This window comes from Prionailurus viverrinus, unplaced genomic scaffold (assembly GCF_022837055.1).
Source record: "Prionailurus viverrinus isolate Anna unplaced genomic scaffold, UM_Priviv_1.0 scaffold_35, whole genome shotgun sequence".
NCBI lineage: Eukaryota > Metazoa > Chordata > Mammalia > Carnivora > Felidae > Prionailurus > Prionailurus viverrinus.
Window position 1 is genome coordinate 134,296 of NW_025927605.1, and position 20,955 is coordinate 155,250.

The 20,955-nt window shown below is 48.6% G+C and overlaps 1 protein-coding gene across 14 annotated transcripts in view; it reads left to right on the forward strand.

The window, feature by feature from the left end:
• Positions 1-20,955, forward strand: part of LOC125158401 (pleckstrin homology domain-containing family M member 1-like) — a 115,326-nt gene that overhangs the window by 2,150 nt on the left and 92,221 nt on the right. For all 14 annotated transcript variants that reach the window (XR_007149402.1, XR_007149399.1, XR_007149400.1 and 11 more), the window contains exons 2-6: positions 340-552; positions 3,715-3,803; positions 7,241-7,488; positions 9,225-9,851; positions 19,919-20,330. Coding sequence is in view for 10 of the 14 variants with exons in the window: in XM_047845381.1 (XP_047701337.1) it covers positions 3,756-3,803; positions 7,241-7,488; positions 9,225-9,851; positions 19,919-20,330 (1,335 nt within the window). In the remaining 4 variants the exon portion in view is untranslated. The remainder of the gene's footprint in view (positions 1-339; positions 553-3,714; positions 3,804-7,240; positions 7,489-9,224; positions 9,852-19,918; positions 20,331-20,955) is intronic.

Here is a 20,955-nt window from a genome sequence, read left to right on the forward strand (position 1 = left end):
GATCTGGGACAAGAATATGGGAGAGATGGGTGTTGTTGGATGGAAGGAGGGAGGGAGGAAAGAAAGATACCCAGTGTTCCTAGACTTCACATTTCTGGCCTCGCCCACTAGCCTTTGGACTGGGAATCACGAGCTAGAAGTTGCTTGCCCTCCGGCTGATCTTCAGTTGCTTTGTTGCCCTACCCCCCCCCCCCCCCACCCATCCCACCCCCCACAGGGCTCTTGTCTAGAAATCCAACTTTCTTCAGGTAGAAGGAGGTGCTGTTTACTCAGCACTCACATGTCTGAAGTATCAGCTGTCTTTCTGAATCAGAAGATAACTTTGTCATTTGTTTCCAGCTGAAAACCCTGACTCATCACCTGGTACAGCAGCTGGAGGGCTTAAACACCGGCCTGTTGTCGTGCATAGCCAGGTGCAGGATCGGAGTCAGGCCGTAGAGACGAGGCTGTCGCGGATGGCGGGGAAGTCTCTCAGCAGAAGAGCTTGCTGTTTACTGATGAACGGAGTGTTTCGAAAGTGGTGAAGCCAGGTTATCCATTTCTTCTTTTAATGTAAGTCTCATCTGAGTCCTTCTCCTCTTTTCGTTCTTCCTTAGTCTCTGGAGGAAGTGAAATTGGATGTTTATAGAAGGCCAGGCAGTATCACGAAGAGAATCAGCCACAACGGTTCCTTCCTGTGTGTTGGAACGTTTGAGGAGGGACAGCTCGGAAACCTGGCTGCCATGGAAAGGACCTGTGGTCAGCTAGGTGGGGCCACAGATCTGATGGGCAAGATTGTTTCTTGTCAGTGTTAGGCCTTCTTTGATAAGGTGGAGCTTCTGAAGAGTCTGTGAATAATAAGTTTGCCTGAAACTCTTTGAACCGAGGACCTGGGACAGGATGAACTGGCGAAAGGCACAGAGCTTGGAATGAGAAAATGTGTCCCTCACCTGAGGCGTGTTTCTACTGAGCCGCAGTTTTCTCTTCTGTGAATGAGGGATAATCATCCTTCTCTCACAGGATTGTTTTAAGAATTAAATGAGGATAGAGAGCGAGATCCTGTGCCAGAGTGAACCGATACAGAGGGGCAGAGGTAGACGAAGGGTGGCTTAGGAGTTTCCTAACGCCACACGGCACTCACCTTTTCTGCTCAACTGTATCAGGGATGTTTGAACTCTCTACTTGCTCTCTTTATTCTGGGTCTCCTGAAGACCCACCCCTCTTTCGTTTGCTTCTTGGTGTCAGTGAAGACAGTTCTGAGGATAGAAAGTGAAACCGGTCCCATAGCATGGTAGATGGGGGTCTGGCCCACCCAAGGAGCCTGCTGGAGTGCTGACCTAGCAGTCAGGAGACCCAGAGCCCAGAGATCTCACATCGTAGATGGTCGTGGTCCTGCCTCTGAGCCATTGCCTGCCTTCCTGAGGCGTTCTAGAACCGACAGGCCTATGTAGGGAGCTTTGGCTTCCTGCAAAGAAAGATGTGCCCGGAACTTTGGCCTGACCCCCACGTCTCAGTTCTGTTTTGTGAATTGTCAAGTGGCCATTCTTCTAGGTTTCTCTGCACTGTTGTCCTTTTGTGACGTTCCTGACACTGTTTTAGGTCACAGTTGTCTCTTGTCTGGCCCTGCTCTGACCTCAGTGTCAGTTTACTTTGTTTTTTCAGCAGACCCTGACTTGGCCAGAGCACCCACTTAATGATAAGCCTCCCTCCCTCCAGTGAATATTATATTCAGTTAATTAGTGGATGAGGCCTCAATGGTCCTCTTCTTCAGATTGCTGAGGCCCAAGCCTTCAGGCCGGCTGAGGGAAGGGCAGATTTAGGGCTTGAGGCTCTGTCTAGAAAGGCAGGCCTCCGGAATTGCCAAAGGGGATTGGATGCCAGGGTCTCAAAGCCAGAGAGCCTGAACTTGGCCTGCAGGGCTGCGTAGGGTAGCCTTGAAGAAACCCAGCCTCTAGGATCAGGCACGGTTTCAGGACCGACTCTGTAGTACGTCCCCTTCTCCCGGTGCCCTGGTGGCCAGAGCATGGAGCTGGTCTCCAGCAAAGGGTCCTGAGGATTCCCAGTGGGTAGGAGCTGGGAAAGTGGTGGAGGGAGAGACAGTCTGATGGGCTGTGGCCAGGGGCTAGTGTTCCTCCTGTCAGTCTGTTGTGCGCTGACCAGAGCTGGTTTCGTGGGGGCCGTCCTCCACACACCTGTCTCCCTTTGCATGTCCTTACTTAGGAAGGTCGGCGCTGGGTCCTGTTCACCCTGTGCCGGATCCAGAGGCCAGGGCTTGAATCAGAGCCTCTTTCATCATTTAGGGCCACCCTGCCGTTCTCCATGCCTCGCTGTTCGCCTGTAAACCTTTCCTGCCAGACTCGACCCCGATGCTCCCTTGCATCCCGCCACCTGGGCCCCCAGCCGAAGAGCCCTCCTCCCAAGACTCCCCTGCCCCCTCCCCAGCCACCCCTTAGCCCTAGCTCACACCTGCCTCTTCCAGAAGGGTGGATGTCATCCTGGCCGAAGGTGGTAGAGCCCGCCACTGATCAGCCCTGGGATCTTGGGAAGTTCCTTGACCTGGGTCAGCTTTGATTTCATATCTGTTAGATCTGGATAATAAAAGAGCTCGCCTAGGGTGGTTCCAAGGAACGAATGAAGCAATGTGTGTAAACAGTACAAAATCCATTCAGCATGCCTCCATTTGATAACTTCTTTGGGCCATCGGTTTTTGAGAACAGAGACAGCGATGACCTATTTTTTGGTGTCCCTCCATGCTCGGCAGTGTGGTCACTAGAGATCTGTTTAGATGGGAATGTGCCTGCCCAATCCTGGTCCGTCCAAGTGGCCGGGGCGGTCCAGGCGAGCCAACAGCGCCCCCGAGGCTCAGGTTGAGCCCCCCCCGCCCCCCACCTAAGCCACCCCCGGGGGGTGGGGGGAGCCAGTGCCCTGACGGATTTACCTGTGTACTGACTTCAGGTAGTTGAGCGGACTCATTCAGACAGTGGCCTTTGCCTATAAGGCTTGGCCACATCCAACCAGGGTAATAGACACCATTTATCCTTAGTACCGTCAGGCCCTGTGCTGGGCGTTTTCCACATTCATAACCTCCATTTGAGACGTCTGCTGTGGTGCCCCACCTAGCATGCCGAAGTGGTTAGTGGCAAATCGAGATTCGAACCCGTGTTGTTTCCCTTAGGCGTGTCCCTGTGCTGCTCCAGCTGGACCCTCGTGCCTGGAGGGGAAGCAGCTATGTAGCAAGAGGCCCTCCCTTTGGAAACTTCCTTCGGTTGTGCTTGTCCCTGCCGAGCTGGCAGACATCGGGCTGGCACAGGAGTCAGAGGCTCCGAATGTGAATTGTGAGCCCCTGCTTCCTGGTCCATGTGGGCTCTTGGCACCTCCAGCGGCAGCATCCCCCTCGCACCCTTAGTTCTGTATCCAAATCAGCCCTTCATTCCCTGGTTTTTTGTGCCAGCGTTTGGTGTGGCATACAGAGGCCTTTCCATGCCCTGATTAGGGTGGACCCACCCATGGCACATAGGATTCCCCACCTCCTGAGATCCGAGCCCTCAGATTTCTTCTCTTCCCTTGTTTCCTTCCTTAAAATCCACTCTTGGCTTTTACTTTTGAATTCAGAGGCCTTTGCATTGCAGTTTGAGGAAGATGGGCTGACCCGCTGCCTGCTGGGGGAGGGGGAGAATTGGCTGCGGGTGGTGAGCTGGAACCTGCTCATCTGGCCGCCGCCGTCTGTCTCTGCAGGTGTCATGTGATTCTCCGAGGGAGCTGCAGTGTGAGCGGAAATGCTCTCGGTGGTGGAGAATGGACTGGACCCCCGGGCTGCCATCCCGGTAGGCAGTCGGAGAGGCTCAAGGGTGGGGAAGGGGGCACGGGACAGCCATGTCATTTGTTTTCCTCACTTTGAAATGAATGAGTACTGTCTGGAAAGCGAGGCCTCGGGTTGAGAAAGAGTTATAGCAGAAGCAGGCTCTGAGGAGATCCTGCCCTTTCTAGAACATCTTATTGGTGATGGAATGGGAATTGATAAAAAACGACGGATTTTAATACGGGCTGCCTGAAGACCAAGGATTTCTCAAAGGAAGTCATACATATGGGGCGCCTGGGTGGCTCACACGGTTAAGCGTCATGATCGTAAGCAGCTCATGGTCTTACAGTTTGTGAGGTCAAGCCCTGCATTGGGCGCTCTGCTGTCAGAGCAGAGCCTGCTTTGGATCCTCGGTCCGCTCTGTCTCTGCCCCCTCCCCACAGGCACATACACGTATGCACATTCTCTCTCTCTCTCTCAAAAATAAGTAAACATTAAAAGAAGGGGCAGCTGGGTGGCTCAGTCGGTTGAGCATCCGACTTCGGCTCAGGTCATGATCTCACGGCTCATGGGATGGAGCCCCGCATCGGGCTCTGTGCTGCCAGCTCAGTGCCTGGAGGCTGCTTCATATTTTGGGTCTCCCTCTCTCTCTCTGCCCTCTCCCTCTCATGCTGTCTCTCTCTGTCTCTCAAAAATAAATAAACATTAAAAAAAAAAAGAAAAAAGAAAAGAAGGCATTAGGGTGGCCTAGGTGGCTCAGACGGTTGAGCGTCCATTTGGCTCGGGTCATGATCTCACGATTTGGGAGTTTGCTGCTGTCACTCCCTAGCCCACTTTGAATCCGCTGTCCCCCTCTCTCTTTGCCTCTCTCTCTCTCTCAAGTCAAATAAGCAAACAATAAAAGAAGTATATGACCCTAAGTCATATGAAAAGATGTCTAACATCAAAAGACTGCATACTGTATGACTTCATTTACACAAAATGTCCAGAATTGGCAAATCCATAAAGACAGAAAGTAGATTAGTAGTTGCTAGGGGTTGAGGGAGAGGGGACTAGAGAGGAGTGACTGCTCATGGGCACAGTGTTCCTTTTTGAGACAATGAAAATGTCCTAAAATTAGGTAGTGGCTGTCGTTTCACCATTCTGTGAATATAGCAAAAATCACTGAACTGTATAGTTTAAATGAGTGAATTTTATGCAGTGTAAATTGTGTCTCATTAAAGCTGTTATAAAGAAAAAAAGAACAGGGGCGCCTGGGTGGCGCAGTCGGTTGAGCGTCCGACTTCGGCTCAGGTCATGATCTCACGGTCCATGAGTTCGAGCCCCGCGTCGGGCTCTGTGCTGACAGCTCAGAGCCTGGAGCCTGCTTCGGGTTCTGTGTCTCCCTCTCTCTCTGACTCAAAAATACATAAACATTAAAAAAAAACAAATTTTTTTAAAGAAAAAAAGAACATTTGACTTTTCTAAGAACATTAACATGAACTGTTTGGGGTAAGATAAGAATAAAACAGTAAAATATTTATCCATAATCCTATCAGCTAACAGTTCAAACCAGGTTTTCTGTATTCCCTCCCAATCCTTTTCCAAAACACATAGGTAATTTTGACATGCTTATATTATTATTTTTTTTTTTTTTCAACGTTTATTTATTTTTGGGAGACAGAGCATGAACGGGGGAGGGGCAGAGAGAGAGGGAGACACAGAATCGGAAACAGGCTCCAGGCTCTGAGCAGTCAGCACAGAGCCCGACGCGGGGCTCGAACTCACGGACCGCGAGATCGTGACCTGGCTGAAGTCGGACGCTTAACCGACTGCGCCACCCAGGCGCCCCGACATGCTTATATTATGACAGAACTGTCTTTGTCTTTCCAAAGGATTTTGCATATATGTATTTTATAATTGATTTATGTAACAGACCTTAACGGAATACTTACGTGTGTCAGGAACCAGGCCACTGTTGAGGATGCAAGAATGAAAAAAAAAAAGCAAGTCCTGCCCTCAGAGTAATCCCCCCACCCCCCAACTCCTGTGCTGTAGGTCAGGAAGTATTTGTTCCGTTTAACAGATGAGGAAATTAAGCTCAGTGAGGTTAAGTGAAATGTCTGCAGTGACCCAGCTGTTGACCAACAGAGCTGAGACTAACATCTGCCTCTGACTGCCAGGTCAAGGATCTTTCCTTTTTTCTTTCTTTCTTTTTAAAGTTTATTTATTTATTTTAGGGGCGCCTGGGTGGCTCAGTCAGTTAAGCGTCCTATTTCGGCTCAGGTCATGATCTCACGGCTCGTGGGTTCGAGCCCTGCATCAGGCTCTGTGCTGACAGCTCAGAGCCTGGAGCCTGCTTCGGATTCTGTGTCTTCCTCCATCTCTGCCCCTCCCCCCCTCATACTTTGTCTCTCTCTCTCTCTCTCTCTCTCTCTCAAAAATAAACATTAAAAAGATATTTTTAAATAAATAACGTTTATTTTATTTATTTTGAAAGGGAGAGTGAGCATGAGCAGAGGAAGGGCAGAGAGAGAGAGAGAGAGAGAGAGAGAGAGAGAGAGAGACAGAGAGAGAGAGAGAGAGAGAGAGAGAGAGAGAGAGAGAGAGAATCTCAAGCAGGCTCCACACTGTCAGCACAGAGCCAGATACGGAGCTCAAACTCAAAAATCAGGTCGTGAGATCACGACCTGAGCTGAAATCAAGCGTCAGATACTTAACTGACTGAGCCACCCAGGTGCCCCTAGGATCTTTCTTAATGTGGACCATGCTCCTGTTTTCTTGGTGTTTTTATGGTTCTAAAGTGGCACTTGTAGCCTCTTCATGGAATCGTAGACCCCTAAACAAGGTGGAAAGCTTCACCCCTGCCCTAGATGGATCACCCAGGCTCCCACACCTGTAACTATGATGGAGCCGGTATTTAAACACAAGATTTCTATGGCTATCAAATCACTGAAGTTCGGTTTAAAAAGCAAAACAAAAGAAAAACATACAAATATCTTTGCAAAAAAATAACTATCTCTGGGTGGTATACGTACGCAATTTTCCTTTTCTCCTCTATGCTTTGTCTCTGTTTTCTTTCTTTCTTTTTTAAAAATTTTTTTCCAACGTTTATTTATTTTTGAGAGAAGGAGAGAGAGCGCGCGTGTGCGTGTGCCAGTGGGGGAGGGGCAGAGAGAGAGGGAGACACAGAATCCAAAGCAGGCTCCAGGCTCTGAGCTGGCAGCCCAGAGCCCGACGTGGGGCTCGAACCCATGAACCGTGAGATCACGACCTGAGCCGAAGTCGGACGCTCGACCGACCGAGCCACCCAGGCGCCCATCTTTGTTTTCTATGATTAGCTTGTGCTAGTTTTGCTGTATACACACCCACAGGTAGACGTGAGACGTGTGTGGGTGTGCGTGTGTTTGGTGATAAGCACTTCCCTTCCAGGCGTCACCGCAGGATCTTCTAAAGGCCTGTGTTATGTCTGACACTGACTAGGTCATCAAGAAGAAGCTAGTGGGATCTGTGAAGGCGTTGCAGAAGCAGTACGTGTCCTCGGACACAGTGGTCACTAGCGAAGACGGAGATGCCAACACCATGTGCAGTGCCCTGGAGGCCGTATTTATCCACGGCCTGCATGCCAAGCACATCCGAGCCGAGGCCGGAGGGAAAAGGAAGAAGAGCGCCCACCAGAAGCCTCTGCCTCAGCCTGTCTTCTGGCCCCTCCTGAAAGCTGTCACCCACAAGTGAGATCAGCAGGGGAGGCTTTGCTTTGGGGAGGAGCTTCAGTGTGGGTGACCCTGGGCTCTCCCTCTACAGCTCTATGGGAAAGCAGCAGAGATGCTCTGTGTTCTAGAATGGAGATGGGTGAGATAGGGGTTATTGTTAGACCAAGCCTCAAGAGCCCCTCAGCGACAGGCAATGGCCTGGGGCTGCTCAGGGCCCTGGCTGGTCGGTCGCCTTTAGCAGGAGCCGCTTTTTTGCCACCCCGTGGCAAAGTCAGGTAGTTGGAACAGAGAATGTGTGGCCTGCAAAGCCTAAAATCTTTACTAAGTGGCCCTTAACAGAAGAGGTTTGCTGACCCTGCCTTGGAATGTTTGAACATCTCTATGCTAAGTATTATATCCTAACAGGCTGTGGCATTTTTTAAAGCAGTGGAATCCAGATCATCTGAATATCCACCCTGGGACGTTTGCCTCTGCGGCCCTGGCCCTAACTGCCTGGGCTTTGGAGCAAGCAGCTGCTGGCACGTTGCCTCTCAGGGCTATTAAATGCCACCTTCAGCCTGAAGGTGCCTTGTCGGTCTGTATCTTCCTTTTCATGCTGACTGCCACCGCCCTATCTCAGGGTCTTACCTCACTGCCAGGTGGCAGTGGCTTTCTAATTGTCCCCCTTATCTCATTCTGTCTGTCCTTAGGTCAGGCAGCTGGTCAACATTTATTGAGCTTAAGCTAACCCGAGCTCATTCCCTGAGCCCTGTGGAGCACGCACTCCTATGGGCGAGACGTGCTCAGGGCACTGTGATGGTCAGAGGAAGGGCATGTACATCAGACCAAGGGTTCGGGAACTGAGTTTGGTACCTGATCTTATCCCGAGCAGCCCACCCAGAAGTCTGCGCGACTGCGGTCGAGTCATTTCCCGGTGTAAAAACTCTCAGGCTCCCCAGTGCTAGCCTGGAGTCCCATTCACTTCGTTGGGGCCCCAGAATCTGTATCCTGACCACGTTCCCAGGTGATTCTGACGCACAGCCAGGTGTGGGGACCCTTGCCCCACTTTGCCTCACCGGTTGGATGCTCGAGACCCTGCATCACCTGACTTTGCAACCCAGTCAGCCGCTCCTCCTCCTCCCCGTGCTGTAACGGGAGTGCTCACCACTCCTGTTACACAGCTGCTGCTTCCCTACCCTTGGTGCCTTTTTTCTGTCAGTCCTTGGTGCCTAAGGTTCCCTTCCATCTTTGCCGCTTGAAATCCCTCAAGGCCCAGCTCAATGCCTTGCCTATCCCTAATCCCTATGCCTAATCCCTCAATGCCTTGCCTAAGGCATTGTTCTTACTGCAACCTGGAAGTGATTGCCTTCCCCCCACCCCAGCTCTACTGACAACAGGGTTCACCTCCGTGTGCCCTTGAAAGGTAGTAACCTGGACTGAGGGCAGGACCGTGTCTGTATCCTGTATCTTCACGGCTCCAAAGACCTGGCACTTAGGGGCTCATCAGATGTATGCCGGATGAGCAGGTGATGTCAAGGGCGCCTGGGGAGTTGTAACAAAAATGGCAATTATCCTGCATGACAGTAACCTCGAAAAAGTGGGGAGTTGTAGCTAAATATTTCTCAATTCCCTGTAGAACACTGCTATCTGAGATTTTTTCCCAAGCCTATATATACTTGCAGTCGTTATTACTGGCTCCTGCTCACCAGTGGATAAAACAATCCTCCGTGATCTGAAATCATTTCTTGAAACAAGCCTGTCCTCTCCACCCCCAGACACATCGTCTCGGAATTGGAGCACCTGATCTTTGTCAGCACGGACGTGGGCCGCTGCCGGGCCTGGCTGAGGCTGGCCCTCAATGACGGCCTGATGGAGTGCTACCTGAAGCTGCTCCTCCAGGAGCCCGCCCGCCTGTGCGAGTACTATCAGCCCACAGCCCTGCTTCGAGACGCCGAGGAGGGCGAGTTCCTCCTCAGCTTCCTGCAGGGACTGACGTCCTTATCCTTCGAGCTCTCCTACAAGTCCGCCATCTTAAACGAGTGGACGCTTACCCCACTGGCTCTCTCTGGGCTTTGCCCGCTCTCTGAGCTCGACCCCCTCACCACCTCTGGGACAGAACTACAGCGGAAAGAGTCTCTGGATTCAATTTCCCATTCCTCAGGCTCGGAGGACATCGAAGTCCAGCACTCAGGCCATAAGATCCGACGGAACCGGAAGCTCACGGCCTCCTCCCTCAGCCTGGACACCGCCAGTTCATCCCAGCTGTCTTGCAGCCTAAACTCTGATAGCTGCCTACTCCAAGAGAATGGCTCCAAGAGTCCAGACCGTTCCGAGGAGCCCATGTCCTACGACTCCGACCTGGGGACAGCAAATGCCGATGATTCAGACCCGTCTCTGCAAGAGTGAGTGTCCTTCCCCCACTCCTTCTCCTCCCCCTGCCTTCCTTCCTTCTCCTCTTCCTCTTTCTCTCCCTTCCTATAGCATGTGATTGCCTGTCACTGAGCATTGACCTCTCTAAGGGCATAAAGGAAAAGAGGACCGTGGCTCTTCCTCAGGGACTGGAGTTGCCGGGACTTCTAACTGGAGGCCACATGGGGCAGCGAGGAGAATGGATTCAGGGAGGGCTCAGAGCTGAATCAGGCTCCAGCTCTGCCCCTGGATGATCTTCCACAAGTTACCTAATTTCTCTGAGGCTTCGTGTAAAATATTATTGCCTCTAGGGCGGAAACTAACGGTTCGGAGTTAGATATACGACTTCCAAAAGACGCAGTGAAGCCCAGCGCGTCAGGGTGCTCCGCTGCGACCTCCCAGAAGGCCTCTGAAGGACACAGACCCTGAATGAGGCCTGGAGGAGGTAGTGCACAAAAGGGGCCAAGCAAGTGAGTGGAGGAAGAGCACAGGGAGCAATGAACTTGACTAGAGAAGGGACCCTGGGCAGAGCTATCTCTTTAAAAGAACTTTTTTCTATCTGAGTATTGTTGACACACGGTGTTATATTAGTCTCAGGTGTACAACGTAGTGAGTCACCATCTCTCTATGTTAACCATGCTCACCACAGCAGAGCCTTCTTCATTCAGGCCCTTTTGAAACATTCATTTTTTTTTTTTTTTTAATCTTTGTTTATTTTTTTGAGTGAGACAGACTGCAAGCGGGGGAGGAACAGAGAGAGAGGGAGACAGAGAATCTGAAACAGGCTCCAGGCTCCAAGCTATCAGCACAGAGCCCGACACGGGGCTCAAACTCACGAACTGTGAGATCCTGACCTGAGCTGAAGTTGGCAGCTCAACCGACTGAGCCACCCAGGCGCCCCTAAACATTAATTTTTTAATAGATTTATTTTTATGGTAGGAAAAAAAAGTCTATCTACAGTGAAACGTCTTTTCCACCTTTGTAACCATAATTATTAATTCCTTACATCTTTCTTTTTCTTTTTTTTAAAGTTTATTTATTTATTTTTGAGACAGAGAATGAGCAGGGGAGGGGCAGTGAGAAAGGGGGACGGAGGATCTGAAGCAGATTCTGTGCTGGCAGCAGAGAGCCCAACGTGGGGCTCGAACTCACGAACCGTTCGAGATCATGAGCTAGGCTGAAGTCAGACATTTAACTGACCGAGCCACCCAGGCACCCCCTTTACATGTCTTTTTCTGATGTTTCTAAATGCATCTAACAGATATGAATAGATAGACTTTTTAAATGTCTTTTATATTTCTCATCTCTGCCCCATCCCCACAAAGCTATTCTAAATATACTGTTTGATACCTTGTCTTAGAAGAGATCAGAGTTTTTGTTTTTGAGCTTCATATCAGTTTCTTCAGTTTTTTTTTTTTTTTTCCCCCTGTGGCATGTGTTTCCATTGTATGAATCTACCTTAGTTTATTTGACCAGCCCTGTATTTACTGGACACTGGAGTTCACTCTTTCTATAAATAACCGTGTGTATGTGATCTTTTAATTCTATGCAACTATCTCTGTTCAGTAAAGTCCCAGAAACAGAATTGCTGAGGCAAAGGATAAATGAATCTACAATTTTCATAGATAATCGCCTGTTTACACTCTGTCAGGAATGTACCTGTGCCCCCTCGGCCTTGTAGGCAGAAGGTATTATCAAACTTTTGGATATTTGCTCATTTAATAGGTAGAACATGATAAACTTTTTTTCAAGTTTATTTACTTGTTTGAGAGAGAGAGAGACAGCAAGCGAGCATGAGTGGGGGAAGGGCAGAGAGAGAGAGGCGGGGGGGGGGGGGGAGAGAGAGAATCCCAAGCAGGCCCCTCGCTGTCAGTGCAGAGCGTGATGCAGAGCTTGATCCCAGGAACTGTGAGATCATGACCCGAGCCAAAATCAAGAGTCGGACGCTTAACTGACTGAGCCACCCAGGCGCTCCGAAAATGGTAAATTTTTATTAAGCGCTTCCTTCAGCCAGACCCATGTTCCCTCAGCCAGCGTCTAGGATCTTCTTTTCTACTCCTGAGTGCCCCTCCCTTCTTGGTTCATTCAAGTCTTTACAGGTTTCCCAGCTGCTGTGGGAAGAACACCAGATTGGGTGCCGGTACGGACTGGCTTGTAGCAGGATCCGGCCTCAAGCCCTGTTCCGCCAGTCCCAAGTCCAGTAACGGCAGGCCAAGCGTTGGCTCTGTGAGGTTGTTTCTTCATCTGTAAAGTGGAGGCTCCCTCATAGAGCTGGCTGAGAATCAGATCAGATGCCTGGGGGCGAATTACGGCTGAAGCAGCTTCTGAGCAACAGAGCACATTAGCTAGAACTTTCAAACATCAAACAGGAATTTAGGTAGAACATCCTGGAAGGGAGCAATCCCCGCTCTATCGGCTGGGCCGATGGCTTGACTTAAGTTCATTCACCTGTCTGAACCCTTCCTTGTGTCTCCTCCTCCCACAGGCCAGCCCGCCGGCCCTCTCTTTGTCATGTGCCCTGCTTTTATCTTTCGTGAGTCTTGTGATTGGAAAATTCCAGCTTAAGGCCCTTGAATCAGTGACCGTCCACCCTGTGTGGGAAGCGTCATCCTGGGCATTGTGGGAGAAGTCAAGGGAAGAGGGTCAGGATGCACAGACCAGCGCGGGGCAGTGGCGTGCGGAACCAGCAAACACAGAGCACACAGATGCACAAACACACATCCAGCACCATCACTCTGAGTGCTGGGCTTGAAGTTATCTTCGCACGTCCACACACACCAGCTCTTAGAGGGTGTGTCTGAGGGTGAAGAGTCACATCAGCAGTTAAGAGTTCGCTTATTTTTGTCATATTACTTAAATATTTGCTTTCGTGGATTTTTTAAAGTTGATTTATTTTGAGAGAGAGAGAGAACAGGCGTTCTATCAAAATAAATGTTAAAAAAAAGTTTTTTAAAATCATCTACAAGTTAAAGTACAAAAGATGTAACATTCCAATGAAATGTATTAACTTAATGTTTTCTGGAAACCAAACTGCAGTTTGCTTTGTGAATAGAGGATTGATGGCCTGAATAGCTTCTTTTGTGTTGGTTGGGTCTGAATTACAGTGATCGCTGAGAAGCACAGCTAGGGGCCGGTGGTTAGGAGTGTGGACTCAGGAGCCAGACTGCTGGAGTCTTCCATTAACCAGCTCTGCGACCCTGGGCAAGATACTCAACCTTTCTGACCTTGATGTCCTCATCTGCAAGATGGGGATAAGAATGCTAGGAAGTGAGTTAAGGTATGCTCTAAGGTATGCTTAGAGCAGTGCCAATCACAGGGTGAGTGCTCCATAGGTGGTGTCATTATCATTTTACTGGGGGTCCCCTGATGTCAGTTCTCGCGCTACTTGTCTGTGTCTACACGGCTGCAGATCTGTGCTTGATGATATTTGTCAGAGGTCGTTATCATGAGGCCTGCTCTTGGGGGAAATGATTCTTCGCACATGCAGCCCCCTCCTGTACTTTCATGAGCACCCCTGACCGCCAGGTGGTGCCGTGGACCCCAACACGCTAGTCCCCGTGCTCAGGAAAAGCCCAGGCTCAGAATCGCTTGGCGGGGGGCACTTTATGGGGTGGTCATGCTGATTCTCCGGCCCATGCTTTTATTCCACACCTACGCCTCTGTGTACGCGCAATATACGTATGTATATAATACGTATATGTTTTCAGACTGTCTTCTAAATGAAAGCACAAACTTCTAGAATTTTTGAACAGGCAGTTTTTGAAAAACGCTGCCCTGAGCTGGACAGAAGTGGAAGGACCGGAGCGGTGTCACCGTTTCAGCCCTATGTTGCATTTTCTTCAAAAGTTTTGAAAATTCTCTTTCTTTCACTTTTCCTTCAAAACCTCATCTCTAGCACTTTTTCCCACTTGATGTGCATGCCTCTTATTCTCTCTGGGTCCTGCCCACCAGCTCTGATCCTGGTGAGACTCTTGTGAACTTGATTTCATCCTGACCGTGGTGTTGATTTGGTGGAAACTCTAATTTATCACACAAGCTTCTTGCTGTCGGGTGGTGTTTCTTTATTCCCACACCCAGTCCACTCCATCATTAAAATGTGTCTTACAGATGAGGGGTCATTTATAATTGATAACCATTTCGGTAATGCTGGTGAATATTTCCGTAATTCTCCTTCCTGACATTTTTATAGCCATGTGTGTAGAGGCTAAGCAGTCTTGCCAGTGGCGATAAGAACAACCAGTGACAAATTGAGGTTAATGTTTATTGAGTACTTACTTTGAGCCAGACACTCTGTAAGCATTTTACCTATATGATCTCATTCAGCCTTGAACACAGTCATAGGTGGGTGCTGTTACCGTGCCGGTTTTACGGGTAAAGGAATGAAGTCGGTGAACTTTAGGAACCTATTGTGGGGCCACAGCAGTGTGCCAGCCAAAGCCAACCAACATGACCCTTTAAGGAAACCCCTTACCCACTAGCTATGGATTTACCTATTCTGGACATTTAATACCAATGGAATCATACACTGTGTGGCTTTTTGTGACCTCCTTCCTTCACTTAGTAGGTTTTCAAGGTTCATCCGTGTTGTAGCATGGGTCATGGCTGAATAATATTCCATTGTGTGAATACACCACAATTTGTTTTATCTTTTCAGTTAGTGGACATTTGTTCTATTCCTACTTTTTGGCTACTGTGAATAATATTGCTGTGAACACTCATGTACAGGTTTTTGTGCAGACATTGTCTTTTAATTCTCTTGGGTATATGCCCATGAGTTGAATTGCTGACTCACATGGTAACTCTATGTTTAACTTTTAAGGAACTACCAAACTGTTCTCCACAGAGGCTGCACCATTTCACATTTCCGCCAGCAGCGTGTAGGAGTTCCATTTTCTCTACACCTTTGCCAACACTTGTTATTCTGTCTTTTTAATTTAAAAAAAAATTTTTTTTTTAAATTTTTTTTTTTTTAACGTTTTTATTTATTTTTGGGACAGAGAGAGACAGAGCATGAATGGGGGAGGGGCAGAGAGAGAGGAGACACAGAATCGGAAACAGGCTCCAGGCTCTGAGCCATCAGCCCAGAGCCTGATGCGGGGCTCGAACTCACGGACCGCGAGATCGTGACCTGGCTGAAGTCGGATGCTTAACCGACTGCGCCACCCAGGCGCCCCAATTTTTAAAAAATTTTTAATGTTTCTTATTTTAGAGAGAGACAGAGAGAGAGAGACAGAGCATGAGTTGGGGAGAGGCAGAAAGAGAGGGAGACACAGAATCTGAAGCAGTCTCCAGGCTCCAAGCTGTCGGCACAGAGCCCGACACAGGGCTCGAACCCACGAACTGTGAGATCATGACCTGAGCCGAAGTCGGATGCTTAACTGATTGAACCACCCAGGTGCCCCTCTGTCTTTTTTATTATAGGCGTCTTGGTAGGCATAAAGTAGTATCTTATTACGGTTTTGATTTGTATTTCACTACCGTCTAATGGTATTGAGCATCTTTTCATGTACTTTCCATTTGTATACCTTTAGAGAAGTGTCTCTGTAAACCTTTGCCCATTTTTCAGTCAGATTATTTGTTCTAATATTATTGAATTGTAAGAGCTCTCTATATTCTGGAGACTAGACCCTTATCAGATATATGATAATACTTGGATATCTAGACCCTTATCAGATATATGATAATACTTGGATATAAGATATGCAGATTTTTTCCCTGTTCTATGCGTTATCTTTTTACTTTCTTGATAGTATCCTTTTGAAGCACAAAAGCTTTTAGTGTTGATAAAGTCCAGCGTACCTATTTTTTATTGTTTACTTATTTGTTGGCTGTCATATAAGAAACCATTGCTTGATCCAAAGATTTATACCTGTTTCCTTCTAAGAGTTTTATAGTTTTAGCGCTTACTTTTAGGTCTTTGATCCATTTTGAGTTCATTTTTTTTTTGTATCTCTGAGGGATTTGTTGTAATAATTCCATTTTCATTCATGATTTTATCTATTTGGGTCATCTCCCTTTTCTTTTTGAGAAGCCTGGCTAGAGGTTTGTCAATTTTGTTTATTTTTTCAAAAAACCAACTCTTGGTTTCGTTGATCTGCTCTACAGTTTTTTTAGATTCTATATTGTTTATTTCTGCTCTGATCTTTATTATTTCTCTTCTTCTGCTGGGTTTAGGCTGCCTTTGCTGTTCTGCTTCTAGTTCCTTTAGGTGTGCTGTTAGATTTTGTATTTGGGATTTTTCTTGTTTCTTGAGATAGGCCTGGATTGCAATGTATTTTCCTCTCAGGACTGCCTTCGCTGCGTCCCAAAGCGTTTGGATTGTTGTATTTTCATTTTCGTTTGTTTCCATATATTTTTTAATTTCTTCTCTAATTGCCTGGTTGACCCACTCATTCGTTAGTAGGGTGTTCTTTTACCTCCATGCTTTTGGAGGTTTTCCAGACTTTTTTCTGTGGTTGATTTCAAGCTTCATAGCATTGTGGTCTGAAAGTAAGCATGGTATAATTTCAATTCTTGTAAACTTATGAAGGGCTGTTTTGTGACCCAGTATATGATCTATCTTGGAGAATGTTCCATGTGCACTCGAGAAGAAAGTATATTCTGTTGCTTTGGGATGCAGAGTTCTAAATATATCTGTCAAGTCCATCTGATCCAATGTCTCATTCAGGGCCCTTGTTTCTTTATTGACCGTGTGTCTAGATGATCTATCCATTTCTGTAAGTGGGGTGTTAAAGTCCCCTGCAATTACCACATTCTTATCAATAAGGTTGCTTATGTTTATGAGTAATTGTTTTATATATTTGGGGGCTCCGGTATTCGGCGCATAGACATTTATAATTGTTAGCTCTTCCTGATGGATAGACCCTGTAAGTATTATATAATGTCCTTCTTCATCTCTTGTTACAGCCTTTAATTTAAAGTCTAGTTTGTCTGATATAAGTATGGCTACTCCAGCTTTCTTTTGGCTTCCAGTCGCATGATAAATAGTTCTCCATCCCCTCACTCTCAATCTGAAGGTGTCCTCAGGTCTAAAATGAGTCTCTTGTAGACAGCAAATAGATGGGTCTTGTTTTTTTATCCATTCTGATACCCTATGTCTTTTGGTTGGCGCATTTAATCCATTTACATTCAGTGTTATTATAGAAAGATACGGGTTTAGAGTCATTGTGATGTCTGTATGTTTTATGCTTGTAGTGATGTCTCTGGGACTTTGTCTCACAGGGTCCCCCTTAGGATCTCTTGTAGGGCTGGTTTAGTGGTGACAAATTCCTTCAGTTTTTGTTTGTTTGGGAAGACCTTTATCTCTCCTTCTATTCTAAATGACAGACTTGCTGGATAAAGGATTCTCGGCTGCATATTTTTTCTGTCTAGCACCCTGAAAATCTCGTGCCAATTCTTTCTGGCCTGCCAAGTTTCAAAAGAGATATCAGTCACGAGTCTTATAGGTCTCCCTTTATATGTGAGGGCACGTTTACCCCTTGCTGCTTTCAGAATTTTCTCTTTATCCTTGTATTTTGCCAGTTTCACTATGATATGTCGTGCAGAAGATCGATTCAAGTTACGTCTGAAGGGAGTTCTCTGTGCCTCTTGGATTTCAATGCCTTTTTCCTTCCCCAGTTCAGGGAAGTTCTCAGCTATTATTTCTTCAAGTACCCCTTCAGCACCTTTCCCTCTCTCTTCCTCCTCTGGGATACCAATTATGCGTATATTATTTCTTTTTAGTGTATCACTTAGTTCTCTAATTTTCCCCTCATACTCCTGGATTTTTTTATCTCTCTTTTTCTCAGCTTCCTCTTTTTCCATAACTTTATCTTCTAGTTCACCTATTCTCTCCTCTGCCTCTTCAAGCCGAGCTGTGGTGGTTTCCATTTTGTTATGCATTTCGTTTAAAGCGTTTTTCAGCTCCTCGTGACTGTTCCTTAGTCCCTTGATCTCTGTAGCAAGAGATTCTCTGCTGTCCTGTATACTGTTTTCAAGCCCAGCGATTAATTTTATGACTATTATTCTAAATTCACTTTCTGTTATATTATTTAAATCCTTTTTGATCAGCTCATTAGCTGTTGTTATTTCCTGGAGATTCTTCTGAGGGGAATTCTTCCGCTTGGTCATTTTGGATAGTCCCTGGCGTGGTGAGGACCTGCAGGGCGCTTCCCCTGTGCTGTGGTGTATAGCTGGAGTTGGTGGGCGGGGCCGCAGTCAGACCTGATGTCTGCCCCCAGCCCACCGCTGGGGCCACAGTCAGACTGGTGTGTGCCTTCTCTTCCCCTCTCCTAGGGGCGGGATTCACTGTGGGGTGGCGTGGCCCGTCTGGGCTACTTGCACCCTGCCAGGCTTGTGATGCTGGGGATCTGGCGTATTAGCTGGGGTGGGTAGGCAAGGTGCACGGGGGCAGGAGGGGCAGGCTTAGCTCGCTTCTCCTTAGGTGATCCACTTCAGGAGGGGCCCTGTGGCAGCGGGAGGGAGTCAGATCCGCTGCCGGAGGTTTGGCTCCGCAGAAGCGCAGAGTTGGGTGTTTGTGCGGAGCGAGCAAGTTCCCTGGCAGGAACCGGTTCCCTTTGGGATTTCGGCTGGGGGATGGGCGGGGGAGATGGCGCTGGCGAGCGCCTTTGTTCCCCACCAAACTGAGCTCTGTTGTCAGGGGGCTCAGCAGCTCTCCCTCCCTTTGTCCTCCAGCCTTCCCGCTTTCCGAGCAGAGCTGTTAACTTATGACCTCCCAGACGCTAAGTCGCGCTTGCTGTCGGGACACAGTCCGTCAGGCCCCTCCGCTTTTGCAAGCCAGACTCGGGGGCTCTGCTTGGCCGGCGAGCCGCCCCTCCGCCCCGGCTCCCTCCCGCCAGTCCGTGGAGCGCGCACTGCCTCTCCGCCCTTCCTACCCTCTTCCGTGGGCCTCTCGTCTGCGTTTGGCTCCGGCGACTCCGTTCTGCTAATCCTCTGGCGGTTTTCTGGGTTATTTAGGCAGGAATCTAAGTGATCAGCAGGACGTGCGGTGAGCCCAGCGTCCTCCTAAGCCGCCATCTTGTCTTAAACTCTTGAGTTCATTTTTTATATGGTATGAGGTAGGGGTCCAACTTTCTTCTTTTGCATGGGACTGTTCGCTTATCCCAGCACCATTTGTTGAAAAGACTATTCTTTCCCCACTGAAATGTCTTGGGCTGCAAATCAGTTGCCCATAAATGTATGGGTTGTTCACCAATGTTTGACTAGCATGTCTGGAAATGTTGTTTGGGGTTATGATGTAGATAAGAGCACACAGCTCAGCCAGAAGACATTAAGGTAGAAACTTGAGTTCTAAAATCCTTATGGAAATGAGCCCACATTAAGGGGAGTTTGGCACGTCTTCTGACCCAGTCTAAACCATTAGGGCAGATATGGGCAATCTCTTGGGCCCCGGGTAGCTTTGTTGTTGTATGAATCTGTATTCGCCCGTGACATACTCTATTGGTTCATAAACAAAGGAGGAGACAGCAAATAGTTCTAGTTCAGAAACAGAATGTGGATTCTCAGAAGCCTCAGGAGAAGGGGAGCAGCCACTAGCCAGTGCACATTTTAGAAGGCCCAGGGTAGTTTTCATGTGCGTGCGTGTGTGTGTGTGTACGTAAAGACAGTAACACTGGCTCCCCGTAGTCCCTGAAGCACCACTGAAGGGCAGGAAGAGGCAGTACCATTGGAAGAGCGAGCAGGTGCACACCCCATGTATACTTGCGTGCACACTCCTGCACCCCGTGTACACTGATCTCCGGCAGCAGGTCCTGGGAACAGGAGGCATCTGGGACCCCACATACGGCCCAGCTCTGGTGGACCAGCGCTGGCACCGGAGATCCCGGGCCCCGCAGTTCGCTTGGCCGCCCACTCTACCTCAGTCCCAGCTGGGGAGAAACTTTGTGAGGAGTGTCAGAGGAAGGCTTGTGTGGAAGCAGAGGAGCACGGTGGGTGGATGACGAGGATGTTTTGTTTTTGAAATCCCCAGACAGCAGTTTTGCCTTCTTACCGCCGTCCCAATAGCCTTGGGCATTCTAGCTGACAGCTTGTCACACAGGTTTCTCTGTTTAAAAACTTCCAGGGTATTGTCGGAATTCAGCAAAGCCCAGGTAAACTCTGTGCCAACCAACGGACTGAGCGGACTGAGTGGAGAAGTGGAGATTCCCACGGGGCGGGCCTCACTCCCCCTCCCCGGCCTGGAGGCCAGCATCCCTTTTGATGTGCCCGCAGAGCCCCTCCCGCCCCAAGCATCCTCTGGGACTCAAGATGGGGACCGCAAGCAGGAGCCGCCTCCCCAGGCACCTGGCACCCTGGACTTGCTGCAGTTGGGCACTGCCAAAGCTGTCCCCTCGGTGAGCATTTTAGACCAGAGGCCTTCCAGTCCCGTGAGAGAGGCGGCGGCCAGAGCAGTCAGTCCGGGGAGCGGCCAGCAGAAGTCTCTGGAGGATGACGGAGCTGCACGGAGCCTTGGGGTGTCCTCACCCACCAGCCCGGTGAGTGATACAAGCTTTTCGGGGAGAGGTCTTGGGGAAATGTCTCAGAGCTGGTGCAGGGTCTCCCCAGCTAGCCACCCCGAGTGGTCTCTGCCTTGTCTCCATTAGCCCCTCATATCTTTCACGGCGGACGTGAGCCAGGCACGGTGCCAGTCCCTTCCCACGGGTCTCTCTTATCCTCTCACGTTGACCCCGTAGAGAAGATAATTCTTATCTGATCATAGACCCTGTGCATCACCACTGCCACTCATCAGCTCAAGGCCTCGGGCAAGGCACTTTGCCTCACTGAGCCTTGGTTTCCTCCTCAGCTCTTGTTATTATTAAATTCAGATTTGCTAAAATACCAGACTTTGAGAATACTCATCTTGCAATATGAGCCAGGTTAGAACTGCACCATCCCATATGGTAACCACTAGCCACACGTGGCTGTTGAATGAGCGTTTAAAATGTGGTTAGTCCAACCTGAGATAAGCTATGTGAAATAAACACTGGATCTTGAAGGCTTAGTCTGAACAAAAAAGAAGGTGAAATATCTCAATCATTTATCGATTATGTGTTACAATGAAAATATGTTTGATATTGGGTTAAATATAAAGGTTAATTACACGTGTTTCTTTTTACATTT